This window comes from Rhea americana, unplaced genomic scaffold (assembly GCF_003343005.1).
Source record: "Rhea americana isolate MKP2758 unplaced genomic scaffold, rheAme1 scaffold_44, whole genome shotgun sequence".
In the NCBI taxonomy this organism is placed as follows: Eukaryota; Metazoa; Chordata; class Aves; order Rheiformes; family Rheidae; genus Rhea; species Rhea americana.
In genome coordinates this window covers 5369340-5386042 of record NW_028186579.1, presented here as the reverse complement: position 1 = coordinate 5386042, position 16703 = coordinate 5369340, and the positions used below count along the sequence as shown (strand labels likewise).

At 40.9% G+C, this 16703-nt stretch overlaps 1 protein-coding gene across 2 annotated transcripts in view; it reads right to left on the bottom strand.

The window, feature by feature from the left end:
• Window positions 1-16703, bottom strand: part of TTC7A (tetratricopeptide repeat domain 7A) — a 180812-nt gene that overhangs the window by 43182 nt on the left and 120927 nt on the right. For both annotated transcript variants that reach the window (XM_085315879.1, XM_085315878.1), the window contains exons 17-18: window positions 14879-14976; window positions 8345-8479 (exon numbers count right to left, since the gene is read on the bottom strand). In XM_085315879.1, coding sequence (XP_085172005.1) covers window positions 8345-8479; window positions 14879-14976 — 233 coding nt within the window. The remainder of the gene's footprint in view (window positions 1-8344; window positions 8480-14878; window positions 14977-16703) is intronic.

Genomic DNA, 16703 nt, shown 5'->3' with positions numbered 1-16703 from the left:
AGCAAATACACRGACAAAAAGTACTTCTCAGAGCACTCCAACAAAGCTGGGTGTCCTGCATACAGATTCTTTTTTTCCTTCCCCAAGATACACTATTTGACAGAGCTCTGTTAGGGAGTCCATCTGAGGTGTAACAACAATATAATCTAGTCATGTCTGCATCACAGGGTTTGTCAGAGGAGTAGATTTGCCTGCCATCACCTTAAATGCTGATGCTATTCCCAGTTTCCTAAGTGTTTCAAAGTGGTGTCAAGAGTGACTGCACTTGTCATCACAGAAGCAACAACAACTGTAATTCTAGCMAAAAAAAMCCAAAARAAAMCAAAAAAAAAACAAATGGCTTTGAAGTATATTTCTGTGATGTGAACCACCCAAGAGTTAAAATCTCATTCCTTGTGAATCACGTTTAGTGTTATCCAAGATGCAGCACTTGACTCCCACAAGCAGACTGCTCCACATCATACTGTTCTGTATGTCAGTTGGATCTAAAGTGCTGATCTACTCTCATCCACCTCAAAAATGCTGCTGCATAATGACACAGCAAACGCCAAATGACCAGCAGCAATACACATTGGAGAGGATCCCTTCACCATTTAAGAAGGTGACACAGCCCACAAGGGTGTGTGGAGAGATATTTTCTGTTCCAAAGAATTCATCTGCTTTCAGCAGCTATTAATTCTTGTTAGTGCAGCAGCCCTTAGCCAGCTAGGGAGGCCCACTCCTTTGAGATTTCATCAGAGCATACAGAGCTATTACCATGACAAAGGGTTCTCCCTCCGTCTTTCCTTTCTGTCAGATGACRTTTAGTCATTGCCTCTTATTATGACACAACTCTGCATGCAGTAGTTTGACAATCTGCAGGCAGATTAGATGGAGGAGTCTTCAAGCTATAGCCCAATGGTAATCATTTCCTTGGATACCTACTTTCAATACAGAAAAGGTGGAGAAGAGAAACTGCCCYGTGTTCCTGCCTGCAAGAGCTCAGCCACTTGCTCTTTTGAAAAAGGTGACAGATTTACCTTCTCAGAGGCTGTCTTCACAAGCAAAAGGGCAAGAACTACTACTGGTAGTTAACTGGAATCCAGGGATCTGCTTTAAAATTACAGGTTTCAGGTCTCAACTGGGCTGAAAGGGCAACTGAGCTTCTACATTTACAAATGTAGCAATAGAGCGAAGACTTTAGAAGTAGCACAGAGTTACCACAAGCTATTCTCTGTACTAAATGGTGCRGTCAAAAATGATTTGAAATACAACAAAGCATGTCACAAGATACTTGCTTCCTTTAAGTAAAGYGGGGTGCTGCTCACTTGTGACAAAAAAACAATTTCCCAGTTCAGAAGGTAGGGTTGGCACATGGAACCGCTAATGAGAGGAAGCTCAGAAACACCGAGATGAGCAAACTGCCATGTTTTAGGGAACAGGACCACCACTGATACATGTAGCATAAAAATGCTTCTGCTGGAAGGGTGTCTTTTGTGGTCTTTTTGTATCCTCTCTTGAAACATTTATTACTGGCTATAGTCAAGTATAAATTCCCATTTTCCCTCCAGAAATGTTTACTGTTCCTGGTATTGATAGAAATCTTGTTTCTTCCTTGAAGGCTGAGTATACCTTATCCCTCACCCGAAAGTTACTGAGCAGCTAAGAAACAGTAGGATTTTGAACCTTCTGTCATCCTCCTGGTACCACTGGCAGCGAAACAGATTCCCCTCCATCTTTCAGCATGGGAGCTACCGACTGTTTAATGWGGAGCACTGCTAGATGTTCCCTTCACGTGTAGGTGTTCACACACACACGCACGTTTGCATGCCCTAGACTTTGAGAAACCACATATGGGCTCTGAAGATCATCCATGCCATTAGATTGTCGATCCACAAAGTTCCCCACCCTGCTCCAGCAATGAGAAGTATCCAGAAGCCTCAGAGGAACTGGGGAAGCAATCCAGAATGTCCAGCAGTGATACGAAGCAAAGAATCCTTTTGGCATTTTTAGTTCATTGTTGACAGAAAATAAATACAACCTGTAGAGTGTAGATGAAAACCTAGTATATCCCCCTGAGGACAGTCACATTAGGAGAAATGGGGAGTCTGATCATCCTTAGCCTGCACCAGAAAGAGACTAGGACAGAGCTTGCTAAACCGGGAGGCTTAGCAGAACCACAGCTGGCTTCTTAACTTCACCAATAACATATCAAAAGTGATCAAACCGCACTTTATCATTTCTACCTCTAGTGTGAAGTGCTCCTAACCCCTCCTAGTAAGCAAATACTGCAGGGCAGCCATCTTTAGAGTATACCTTCATTCCCCTCAATACTAGCTTTGTAGTAAAACGCTCCCTCCTCTTCCCCCTTTCCAGGCTCCACCTTCTTGCACTGCTTTATATCTCAGTAAAGAGCGACAAAAATCAGCAAGCTTATGGAGCTGAGGCATTCAAGGAGTGAATGGGGAATTTTAAAACTTGAAAGCACTTTTAACAGTAAGTACAGAAAAATATTTGAATTGCTTCATAACCATTGCTGCATCATAGGATAGTATCTGACCCCTATTCTAGCAATGACAATAAAGACATCTCCCAAACCTGACAAACACCTTCAGTATCAGAGCTAATAATTTGAGGGAGCTCAAGGTTGCTAAAAGTATTGGAAGAGAAAAGCATTTAAATACTCGTGTGCAAATTGTGCAAATGTAAATTGTGCTGAGTGAGCTGAAGGGAAGCCTAAAGCCAAAGGAGAGCAGGACAGGAACAGGCCTTGCCCTTTGCTGCTCTGGCCGTTCCCTGCTGAGGCGGCCGCTGTGCGGCTATGTGGACACGGGCCAGTTGGGGTTGAAGATTCCAGTCCACTGGCCCCAACGACATTTTCTCGTGGAACAAAGCCCGTCTCCTCTAACACAGCTTGTTTCCCAGGAATTGGCCCATACTGAATAAAATAAATAAATTGTAAGCGTTTTGTGAAGGGGAAAAAAAAGTTCCTGCTGTACATAACTCAGGGGAGCAGATGTTTTTCCATTAGCTCACTGTTCTCTGCTGCATTGGCTCTCTTTACATTTGTCATTTATGGCATGTTCATTATAACATTCTTTTTCCTAGGCTAAACTTCTAACACGTTACTGAGACAGCAGGTAGCCTTCTTCAGCCCCCGCTGTGAGTACGTGGAACAGTTATCCTAGTCATTCTTCTTTAAATGCACCTTTAAATCAGCTTTAGGTCTACCTGGTGAGGTTTGCAGACTGTGCTTAGCAGGCATTTAGCCAATCTTAGATCAAATTACCAGACCTACTTTGCTGTGAGTGGCCATATTTGGTAAAGTATTGGGTTAGTCAAGAAGCTAAATTGTCAGATATAAAGTACTAGTAAAGACAAACAAAGTGGACATTGTAGTAAAAAAAAAAGCTTAAAATAATATAGCAACAGGAGCTGGAGTAATAGAACTCTTATTAAAACTGGCTTGCAGCATTCTAAAACACGTTGTATAAATAGCACATACAGTTATTATTGCCTGGAAATATAATCACACATAATTCAGATAAGAAATCATGCTAGTTACCCAAAGAGCTTAAAACCTCTTTTTTTTTTTTTTTTTTCCCAGTAAGGACAATATTTTGTTCTCTGGGTCAAAAGTGATTTTGTAAAATTGTGGATTAAAGCTAAACTTTGGTCATAAATTCAAACCATTACAATTACATACTCCTTAGCAGAAAAGCATGCCTATATTTTCCAAACAGAAAAGAGGAGAACTGGAATGATTTCAAAAAGGAAAAAAGTGATAAAAACAGTTCCTAGGTCAGAGATTTCTTTTTGTAATATTAGCAGTGTTATCACCAGTAATCGCCAGGATTCCTCTTGCAGCTCTTCCTGCAACAGGAAGTGGAAGGGTTAGGCAAGCTTTACCAAAAGCATGAAAGTTCCTTCTCTCCTCTTAAAGTTGAGTTCAAGTTGTCAGTCGTCAGTCAGTTGTAGAAAGTAGAACAATGAGAAGAAATGGGCACATGGATCACATAAAGACCACCTGGCCTGGAGCCGCACCACAGCACAGCGTGCAGGGCAGCACCCTTCCTGAATACTCTCGTGAAATGGGGCCCTGACAAAGGGCTCCTTTTTGGATTTAGGGGCCAAGAATGATGCTGGGGCTTATTAATGCAAAAGCCTAATAAGATTATTCCCTCTTTTAAAGAAGCTATCAAATTTCAAGAGGACAAGAGGGATTGTTGTTAAAAGGAACGAGACAAGCATTAACAGTCTTTGCAGCAAAACATTCAGAACAGGCAGGTTATGCCTGCTAGCAATGCTCCAAACATGCTTGGGGCAGAGACTGAGCAACCTCTCTGGTCACTGGGAATAGCAGACCTCTTACTTCTCTAAAGCTAATTGCRGCTACTTCCAGAGGAACAAGTAGATAAGGAAGTCTACTGAAGACATCATAGAGGAATCTAGAGCTAGAACTGTTCAGCCTGAAAAAGAGAAGGCTCAGGTAGATGTTATCAATGTTTACAAATATCCAGTGGGAGGGTATCTAGAGGATGGCACCAGAGTTTTCTCAGTGGAGCACAGTGACAGGATGAGAAGCAATGGGCACAAACTGAAATACAGGAAATTCCACTTGAACACAAAGCAAGGTGATTGAACAGGTTGTGCAGAGAGGTTACAGAGTCTTCATCTTTGGAGATACTCAAAACCTGACTGGACACGGTCCTGGGCAACCTGCTCTATGTAACCCTGCTTGAGCAGGAGGCTGGACCGGATGATCTCTAGAGGTGACTTCCAATCCCAGCTATTCTGTGAACCGTGCTATGTTCCCTCCTGCAGATGACTGATCTCCAAGTCTGTCTTAAAAGATATGCGTGGAGATAAGATTAACAGTGAGAACTCAGCTTACTTTAGACAGGTGAAAGAGAAGATGACTCTTTCTAGAGACCAAAGATGTGTCAAGCAGCACTTTGGTTGCTTAAAAGAAGCCACAAAAATATTAGCTTGCAGACAGCCAAAGTTCACTAGGCACTGCTATTGTGAAAGCCAAGGTGCAACATTCATTATGGCACAGCACATTTGAAATAATGGCTACACTTCCAAAACTGCTGCTTTATCATTCTACATCTTTTATCTTTCCTACATAACTGTGCTGGTCATCAACACAGAAAAATTACAGATTAAAACATGAAGTTTATGCCCACTTATGTGCAAGATAAGCATTCTTACCACAGCATGATTGGCACAGAGTTCACCGGCTCAGCCTTCAGCCACTGTTTAAAGACTGCACAAGCTTTTGGGCACTAATTTTGAAACAYATTAAGAGAACAATAAAGGCTTTCCCACTCCAAGAGCTGAGGATTGCTTATGCATTAGGCAGGTTAGCTCAGAACTCTTAACTCAGCTGCAGGTGGAGGGTGCTGCAGTAACCTTTCCTCTACATCAGATCCAACTAACAACTCTACCACACATAAACGGTCCCTGTGCAATAGTTTGTGCTGGCTCTATGGCCTGGGTTGGCTGCTAGAAGGTTGTAAGAACAGCCTCATATAGGCATGGGATAGTTTTTGTTTCGGTATGTCTCTTTCCAGCATAAGCACAGAGAATTCTAACTGGATCAGTCAGTTGGTACCATTAGTTTTCATGCCTTGGGATATGAAGTGGCATGGGAGCTGTAATGGCTTTAATGGAACACAGAGAGGATTACAGCCCGGTGCTCTAAATCCAYACCTACACAGAGAGGCATGGCCAGCTGCACCCTGTTAGCGTCTAAAAAAGATGGACCCTTTGTATAAATTCACTCTATGAGGTTAGCTCATTGTAATGATTTTAACTAAACATTTATGATTCATCCTAAAAAAGTTACAGTGTTAATAAAAACAACAACAAAAACCAATCAACAAGCCATTTCCCAACAGCAGATGAACGTTGTCCTCCCTTTAGAAACAGGAAACTGAGATATGAAGACAGGCAACTTGTCTAAAGTCACAGGATGAGTCATTGACCAAAGGAGGACAAGTCCAAGCTAAACTCAATTGAAATTTCCAGCATACCGCTGTGGATCTTTCATGAATATGAAAGGACTCTGGATGTAGGTGTCAGAACGCTATGCTAATCACCTGTTGCTTTACATAGCTCTTCATTTTGGGTGAGCTGCAATGCAAAAGCATTTAGTGACCTCAACTGGTGCTTACTCAGCTTTTAATTTGTTATGAAGTATTTCTATTTTGGAATTAGTTAGCTTCTTATGAATATACATGTTCATCCTTTCCCCTTCTTCCAGATGGGAGGGATGCTAGTAGACCGAGTCAATGATACTCTTTTGGACTATTCTATTCAGTTCTATTCAGGACCCAGTATAAAATCTCACTCACTTTAAAGAAGTCATGTCATTATCCAGATGTTTTGCCCCTCTATGGACAGAGTAAAAACTACCTAAAAAATACTTTCTTCCTTTCTGACCCCTGCAAATATCAGAATGCAATGACTTCCACAGTACTGTTAGAAGAGAATGGCCAGTACCTCAAAAGAGCTCATTAAGCTGCATTTGTAACAACAACTGACTTCAGTAATGAAATCACTCAGCAATTACAGCATATATTTTCAAAACATCAATCCTGATTCAAGATCAGTTAAGAGTAAATATGAAACAAAGTAAAGATTAAGCACAAATGATAGACTAAGACAGAAAAGTTACAATATATAAGAAGAAATCCTAACTAAAAGAATTTAATTAACACCTTTGAGAATGGTACTCAATGATTCACAGAGAAAAGTAATCATAACCATTCACAGCCAGGCCACACAGCACTGGGTCTTTATTGCTTTTGTCTTTTCACACTGCAGCAAAGATGTAAACTGCCTATAGCAATCTGCAGGATGATGGACAACAGATATATGACTTCACAATAAACTCAGCTTTTTTTTCTCCCAATCTTCTCCTCTGCAGCCTTAAATCAGGAGCATAAATTGAATAAAGCAAAGCCTTACTAGTGATTCTGAAGCCCACAGCACATCACTGAAATTTACTTGTGCACAAGCAAGTAAGTGAACAATTTAAAGGATTCATTCCATACAGTAATTTCATTTGTTCTTTAAGTAGGCTTTAATAGTTAGCCATATTATAACAAAAAGAATCTGATGTATTTTGTACAAGAAGTGAACTCTAATCAGTAGAAAATGGCCCACAAAAACAGCTATAACAATCTTTACTGAGAAGTAGGACAAGACTGCCAGGTTTTACGTGACAATTGTCAATGGTACAGATTAGCTAAATGAGAATTTGAAAGGTTCTCCTGCATATAGAACAGCAAATTATCAGCAAGGTTCTAGCAGGCTCTACTCTTTTCTTGTTGCAAATGGTAGCAGCCATCTAAGAAGTAATCACAGCACTCAAATGTAATTTCAGGCATACAACTGTGGGCTCAGTTGTGGAAGAAAAGCTGCATCTGTAAGAGCAAAACTGCAGAGTCAGAATATTTAACCACTCTTGAAATGCTGGAATGCAAATGGCAAAACATGCTGTGTAACTTGGTTCCTCACAGAGCGCTCTATATAAAACTCCTTCATAAATTTGGAGGTCACCCCTMGCGTGGAGTGGGAGTTCTTCCTCACTCTTTTGCTTTTATGAGCACTGCTGTGACATCCCTGCAAGACTGTCTCAAACYGACATGCAGCCTACAAGTCGCTGGGACAAAGAGCCATGGAAAAATTGAGTGGAGGACTTTCTTATTTACTAATTTTCACTTAAAATTCAGCTTAGACTGTAACATTCTCACTCTGACAACATTTAACACATGGCTTGCCCAGTCCTATTAAGGGGAAGCAAGAAGTAAAATGAAAATAAGTACCCTTATCAACTACCATTTACTAATGAGAAACTCCCTCACCTCTTCTTTTAAAAACATATTTTAGCGATGACTRAAGTTTTCCATGTATTAAGAAAAAATAGAGATAAGCTGAAAAATCACACTATCCCAATAACATATTTGTTAGACTAAATGAAATAAATGCTATTTCAAAAACAGCTGGGGTAGATGGRCAGATTTTATGCTGGTATAAGATGCTGAAGCAGTCCTGATTTCAACTACTCCATTAATATTTACGTCATGTCATTCAAACTGATGCCAAAAATCCAGCAGGAAACACTGTCACCTTTCAGTTTCATGAATGAGAGGTATACAGAAAGCATCCACAATACAGTATTTTAAAATACGAAGAAAATAGGAAAAAAAAAGGTAATCTCTTCAGAATTAGAGCATCCTCAGCCTTTGCTGAGGCTATCAAGCAACTCAGTTATAAGAACAGTTTTTGCATGGTCTCTGCCACTAGAGGATGGAGAGAAGGGAAATCCAGGTTGTCCACAAATACCAGGACTTACCAGCTTGTAGCCAAATTTGTTCAAGAGTTGTCCACAGCTGCATAGGTCCTTGTTTCAGTGCAGTACTCTGCATGGTTATTTCAGACATGGCCTGCTCCAGTCTTGATGCAGCAACAGAAGAGGCTCGTTGTGATCCTATAGACCAAAAAATTCAAAAGAACAGTGCATTTCACACATCATAGTATTTCTTTGGCTCATTAGACAGCAGGTCTGATTCTCCGCTCTACTGCATCACTTTTATGTCATAAGAACTCAAAGGCTGCAGCTCAAACAAGTGAATTAAGAGACAGATAGTAATTTTATAAAGGTCTGCTTAGCATCCATCAGGGAATGTATTTTTCTTGTTTGGAAAGTAGTATTCTGTCACTGAACACATCCTCAGAATACCTATTAATAACCTGTTTTATAAGCACACTGTCACCATAGAATTACAAAATTTGGCCCATTAATGTAAAATCTTAGTAAAGCACTACAAGGTAGGTAGGTATCATTCGCAGAGTGTACAGATTTGAAGTGACATCAATATCGTTCTGTCGGTTTAGAGACAGCTTGGTTTTTCCTTTAACTTTAGAGAGCAGAGCAGCTCACTGCTTTGAGTATATTAACCTTTACTATGCACTGTAACATTTACTCAAGAATAAAATATTTGGCACCTGCATCTCTGAGAACAAAACATCATAACAAATGCTACTCCTGGAAATAATGCCTGGACAGAGACCACAGTCTCAAGTACAGCATGCAGGACTATGCTGGTGAGCCAGCCTCTCAAGGGAGGATCAAGAAAGCAACAACAAAGCAAGAAGCTACAAAATGACATTTCAGAATTTGCTTTCTAAAGCTTTGAGAAATAAATTATTTAATATACATAGGTTTAACATGACTTTAAGGTTGACAAGCGCTCTCTCTCTCGAGTTGCTGTGACTGAAGCACTAGCCCTGATTAACATCACTCTTCAGTTTATCCTTACAGGCTGACCTTGYAGACCACAAGATCCTGGAGTTAAAATTCTACTTCTTCTTGCAGAACTAACATGGAAGAAGTAGCAGATCCTAGGAATGAACTTGGAGAAGTTGAGATGGTTGTGCTTTTCCAGCTGGAAAGCACTGGAGACATGCTGCCACATCACACCTCCTTGACAGCAGACCATCACGCCCAGGGGCCAGGGTTGCCAGCAGGCAAAACAGCTCAGTCCCCCTGCCCGTGCTCACAGCTAGAATCCAGCCCTCTGCCGGGCGCGGGGGCAGGCTTGTTTCCTATGCATGTGTGTTTGTGAAGACACCTGCACAGTGCAGGGCAGAATACAGCCCACACCTTTTAAGTAAGCCAAGGCAATGCTGCCTGCCTGTGAGAAAGAGTAATGTCTAGGGAGAGGCCACGAATGCAACTCCCAGGCTATGGGAAATAGTTGTCCCATTATCTCACTGCTAACTAATGCCATTCATTTTAAGCACAAGAACTTCAAAACAGCCCTGCAGTGCTCAGTGCACACGCCTCCCACAGCTCACTTGGAAAATGCAAATGTGCTCTTCCTAGATGCATTTTTTAAATTCCTACATGTTTTCAAAGACATGCCTGATCTAATGTTCCAAGAGATGACAAAGCAGTAATGTAGTAATTACGGCTTTAATGGTACAGTAAAAGCTGTTCAGCTTTGTACAGAGAATTTATTTTATTTAACAGTTTATTTAACAGATCAATCTTCAGCCTGTTTTACTGTACGGAATTCCTCCCCCTGCCCATCCCACACACGCTCTTCTCCCTCCCTCCATTTAGGAGATATTTCACTGAAACATGACTCCAAGGAATTCTAAGTCACAAAAGGGTTGTTTAATATAGGAAAAGCTAATAGGCACTCATCCCAAGTAATGCAAAGCCCCAGCAGAATTTCTTCTACTGGATATGCAACATGCAAATTGCCACATGAATGGTTGTTGATGTTGTTTAGGAGCATTTCAAAGTCAGAACTGGCCTTCTGCAGTCTAAATTGGCAAACTTTAAATGATATGGGCTTTGGAGATTTTGCAGCCAACTTAGCCAGATTCTCCTATTAGCATTCCTCATCATGTTAGTATAGTTTGAAAGCTTGCTAAGACTGTCCTGTTTCAGAGAGGCATTCTGGAGCCAGGTTTCTTCAAAGTACCTGTACAAAATGTAGAGGGTTATTCCAATTGCACTAGATGAACAGATAGGATGGTGTTTTATTCACAGCCTTAGAGCTCAGGGAAACCCTCTTCTCCTTCCAAGTCAATCCAAGGAGACTATGCCACCGTAAGGCAACTCTGTGCATTTTGGAGAGGTTCACACATTGCTGTGAGACTGAACAGCCACTTAGGATCTAAGAAAGCATCCTTCCCACATTAAGCAGGCTTTAAAAGACCATCACTGAGTTAGTTGCCCTCCAAAAAATACAATTTAGATGTTCCTCTTCTCCTTTTTCTTCATTAGTCAGGTAGTTTCCAAGAGCAGAAAGGCTGATTTGATGATCTTGCCCAATGCTGTGTGCTTCAACATGCACACACATAAAAAAAGAACCAAAGTTATGCAGCACTTAAGAGCGGTGGCTCTTTGCATTTAACAGCCTTTGCATTATAGTCCTTTGATTATTTTCTTTCATATTCAAACTTAAGCAAGGAATGAAACCACACTAGGCAGATATGAGAGGATCCTTTCCATCCTTAAGGGTATCACACGCAGATCTTGCTCTAGTCACACATAAGCCAGCTGAAAAGGCTCCCTCCATCCTAGCCTACACACATAAGCTTGTTATAGCTCCTCTTCCCCATCCCTGCTGAACCACTCACAGGAAGGCTCTTTAATGCTTGTCTGCCCAAATAAACACTTTAAAAGAAGGTATTTGCCAGACTGGCCTATTCTGAGTGGAGGGTGCACAGCAACAGATCTGAAGGCAGTCAGGCAATATGGTGAGCCTGGGGGCGGGCTGCGGGCAGCAGCCTCTTCAACACAGGAGCCAAAAGACATTATGCATCTAACACGCAGTCTTCTCAGAGAGGAGGTAGGCATGTATCACACTGATATCGCTCTGATCTTGGCGGGGGGGAAGAAAGGGAGACAGAGTGAAAAAGCCAGTAAGCGACATTAGAAAATGTTTCTGAGTGTCTCCTTACAAAATGTCTCTTCCTGAAGAAATACAGATCTTTCCATGCTAAAAAAAACAAAACAAACAAACAAAAAAAAAACCAAAAAACACACAAAACCTGCCTAACAGAACTTTAATGTCATGCTCAAAATACATGCAAACATTGGCATAAGAAGATATCACATCTATTCGGTATTTTAGTGCAGTCTTTTTCTCTTTTTAACAGCTCCACTAGACAAAGTATAAACTTCACATTTTTCAATAAAGCCCTCCGAACATTTTGGAAAAAAATCATAACAAAATTGTTTTTGATGTGATGAGCTCAGAGCATAAGCCACACAAAATATATCTAAATAATTTTAAAGCATTGTTTTAAAATTGTTRTAAGACCAAGAAGAACTAGGTTTAACATTTCACATCTATGAAAAAGATAGAAATCAAAATAGAAATGAACCTCAGTAGATTTACTAGACTTAAGAAACACAGAATTTCCTAGTCTAAACCAATTCAGACAAGAGCATTATAAGATAAGACTAAATCACAAGAAGAATGAAAGAGCAAGACAGCTGACTGCTATCAGTGAATTTAGCTAGAAACACTGCTTCAGTCAGGAGATGAAGAAAATAAAGAGGAATTAATCGTCCTGGCAGCCAAACTAAAATTCTAGCACTGCAAATAATCTCACTGTGGTCTGAGGGAGAGGACAGTGTCAAACCCAGACGCAGTAATCCCCTCCTTCAGTGACAAGTCCAGAGATCACAGAGCGCCTGTGCACTACAGTGATATTGCTGCATGCTCCCTGGGGATTTCACRATGGAAACTGCAGCCTGCTCCAGGATGATGCAAAGATCAGACCTCCTCCCTCCTTCAAAGTAGTAAGCAGCAGATGCAGCTCCAGGGAGATGTGGGGGTGAGAGGGGCTAGAGCTGCATTCTCCAATCTTACCTCCTACTATGTTCAAAGAGGACCCCAACCGAGACAATACCTCCAGCTGCCTGCTTTCTGCAGATGGAGAACGGCAGCGTCAGCAGAGCCTGCAAAGCAGCAAGCCACACACCTCGGCTTACAGCAGCCAGTTCCACTTGCATGCTACGTTGGATGGCGTAATTTAGGGACWCATGACATCCTTATCTCCATCATGGGTGCGACTGCATTAGCACTGAAACCTAGATTCTCAAAGAAGGAGGAAGGAAAACATTTCTTGGCTACAGCCAAACTGCATTCAGTGTAAATCACTTTACATACGTGAAAAGCTGCTTTAAAGCTTGTACTTAACATTTATTTGTTCTTTGCTGAGTTACAGGTGCTTCACTGCATGCTGGCTGCTAGGTATGGGATAAGAGCAGGCTGGGACAGACACTCAGCCTAGATGCTTTTTTGAAGAGGGCACAACATGGAGATCAAACTTGCCTGAGCTTTGTCTGCTGTGGCTCAGGAGGAGGTGCTGCTGCAGGTCTGCAGCAGAGGAGGGAGCAGGAGGCAAGAAAACTGGAAGAAGCTACGAGAGAGGACTGTGGAGGAGATGCTCCAGGGACTGAGCTCTTAGGAAGGTGGTAGCCCAGAACACCAAAATATTATGGGCTTCGTTGGTGACAAGTGTTCTTAAAAAACTCAAACCATGCTGTGAGGCAGGCTTAGCTCAAGCCTGGCCTCACTCCTTTCTCCAGACAATTGCAAWGTAAGGCAAGAGATTCCTTGAAGAACAAGTGTACCCTCTATATAGCATTAAGCACTCGCTAGGGCTGAAGGTACAGGGATAAATCCAGGATACAGCCAGTTTGAGCACCAAAAGTCAAGCACTATTTCAATAGCAGACTGGGAACTAGATGGATAACGTATGTGCTGTAGCATAAGAATATTTTGTTGTTTTCTCTTTCTTTCCCAGTAATGCTTAGTGAGATGTTTCTGCAAATTATCTACAGGATCTTCCAAACCATTTTCACAGCATGTATCCATTGAAACTGAAAGTTCATTTTACTGCCTAGTATCAGGGATGATAGAGGGTATTTCTGTAAATMTTCACAATCACCTGCAAATGATTTTGTATTACCAGAAACTTCTTCCTGTCACACTCACTCACTTTTCTAGATCATTCTTAACATGCCAAACTGCACATATGTCTGTAATTCATTTAGTATATCCCCTTTACCTATCTGTGCTGTATTTGTCCTTCACCTGTGCTATAYTTGTCCTAGTCCCTTTAAGTAAGTCAAATACTATAGAACACTGATTCATACAAAMAATGAGAAAAAGGCTTTAAACAAAATACAGAGACTCACCTCAGCAAAGGTTAWTACAAGGGAAATGGCATAAACAGATTAAAAATTACATTAATATATGTATATAGAATCAGTAAGATTACAGTGTCGTAAATACAAACCCTAAGGGCTCAACATTGCAAACAAAAGTAAGAGCAGACACATTGAATGTTCCGATGCCTGAGTGCTTGTATGCTCAAGACCTAACCTTGTAATGAATTTTAAACATTAKGAAAGTGTAAATAGGGGCTACACACATATAACTGAATAAAAGTCATACTTGTCTTTCTCTTCAGTCATGTATGCTGAGACTGTGACTTCAGTTTTGCCAGAATTAAATGTTCAGATTAAGACCTGAACAAACCATAATCTCATGACCTTAAAGCATAAAGCTTGCATAAAAACTTTTAAAAATATGTAAGTTTTCATATACATTTTTTGTYCATTTTTTGAACCTGTAATGTTCTTTTTTTCCCCCAAGGGTTCTTCTATATCCTTAAGGGTAGAAAGTTGCTTCTCTAAAAAAACAAAATTAAAAGGCAAGTTTCTCACACAATTATCTGATTTTGAGAGTTGAGGTTTTAAAGGAAACACCAAATATCATGAGACTCATGATAAAATCACAAGTTAGCAGCACCATTAGAAATTCTCTTTTACCCTTCCTGCCAAGATTAGCTTTGATGTCTGTTATTTACATCCAATGATATGTGTTACTGTATATTTACCCTATAATAAAGCATCACACAGTTTATGTATAAATCCAAGACCCAATTACCCTCTAATAGAAAATGACATTCAGCTTTCCAAAACAAGAATATTAGTTGCCGTGATCAGGACACTTAAAAGGATTAAATTTGGTTGGGGGTGGAGGAAAAGGACTGAATTAGTTATTGCAGAAGTATAATAAACTCTCTTCAAATACATTTCATATTTGTCTCAGAGAGCTTTGTAAAAGAAAGCAGGAATCCATGTCTTTGCTTTTATAAATGGGGAAGCCAAGGTACAGATAAACCATAGTGACACATTCAGCAGCACAGAAGCAGCCCTGGAGATAGGTCCAAGAGTAGAATCCAGATCTCCTGACTCCCATCCCAGAGTCCTCCCCACCAGAAAATAATACATTCTTCTCTCATGAAAGTACATATTTAGGATGGGAAAGCAAAAATCTTGTTTCCTCACCAGAATCAGTGTCGTGAGCATCCGGGAGCGTGAGATGCATTCCATTATGCTTTTTGATCACTGGCACTTCTGTCACACTACTTTCTTTTTCAGAGCCACTGTAAAGAAACAAACCTGTTATCTAGTGACCTTTCAGCAGAGAGACCATGTTTTCCTCAGAGCAATAATTTCATCTAACTTCTACTGGAACTGAAAACTCAGCCTTTCTGTTGCAGGCGATCAGCTTCTTGAATGTGTCATTTAAACATCCCCAGCCTCCCAGCTAGAGCAGAAATCAAATACTCAGAGACACARCGCCCAGCAAGGGCTCCAGGAGGTCTGCCACCACGGATTTATGTAACTGTTGGGGTCTTTGTGAACCACGGCACAAGGACCAGGTTGCCAGCTGGGAGCTAGATCAGAGAAGGCCAACCAGTGCCCCCCAGCAACACACACTAGAAAGAATCACTGTCCCTTGGATTCATCTGCAGGATTTGTTCACAGGTCTGCCATGCTAATCCTTTCAAAACAAACCGATTACCATCTTCCCCATAGGTGCTAATTTCTTCATTTCAAAGGGATTATGTTCTCCTGTTTAGGAGGAGGAGGAAAAAAATCTACCACATAGTGCTGCATTATGAAAGGAAGAATATCTGGCCTGCTCTTTAACATGACTTCTGTCCTCAGCAGAGGTCTTCCAAAGGGAAACTGCGATAAAACCGCGGGTGCCTAAATGAAAACCACTTAATGTAGATCTCCTGAGCCTTCCTGTCACCACATAGACTGCCATTTCCCTAGGATCAGATGGTGATGATATCTCCTCTCATCATCCATTTAGGGACAAAATATCAAAAGGAAAAGTGACTGTCCTCACTTCTTTTTCTGGCACACTTCCAAGTGTGCAGCTCAGCCGTTAGCCAATATTGCCCCAAGGAAAAAACTTATCACAGACTCATGATTGCTCTGGATGCCTAGTTTTCTAGTCTAATTGGTCCTTTGGTATGGATTGTACAAGATTCCCTTTGAATTTGCATTAAGCCAGCAAAAGAATCAGCTTGGGACTGCTATGTGGTTTTAAACATGATTATTCTGTTAACACTGAGAACAACAGCAAAAATAAACAAAGTCTTGTCCTTGMTAGCTATACAACCTAGGACTGATCGTTACTTATTGTCATTCATCACAGTCATAGTCATATTTACAACAGCTAATTAATCTTTTACTTGGTCTTTGTAATCCAAACTACAGTTTCTGTTAGTCGGTCCTGAATTCTTGGGCATTTGGACTTGTTCACACAAAGCTCTAGCCTTGACTGGGCTTCCCTGGCTTCTGTACTGTTTTATACAATGACATCTCATTCAAAATGATCATGCTGTGACAGAATGTAAGGAAAAACTAAATTCTCTGGATTGCACTTCTGTCTTCCTACCCAGGATTTGCACAACTGTACTTGCCTTGGCTGGGGAACTACCATGGAATTGCAGGAGKATCTCCATATTGCTAGTGCATTACGTGAGCAGGAACATAGCAGAGGCACTCAGATATAACTAACATRAGGTATAACATATTTTGACACAGTAGTCAGCACCAAGATGGCAGTGTTTAGGCATATGGCYGAACACTGAGTTATATATTATATGCCTACATAAAGGACAGCTGAGGAGACTGGTGGATAGTATAGGTTTGGTGATAGCAAAAAWTGACAACAGATCAATATTCAGAGTAGCCTTGATGTGGTGGCCTTAGTTAACAAAATGTTTCTTAATATAGCCAATGACATGACCTTTTAACTGCAAAAAAAGACTGAAATCTCAGCCTAATAAGCAGGTGGAGYATATTCTGCAAA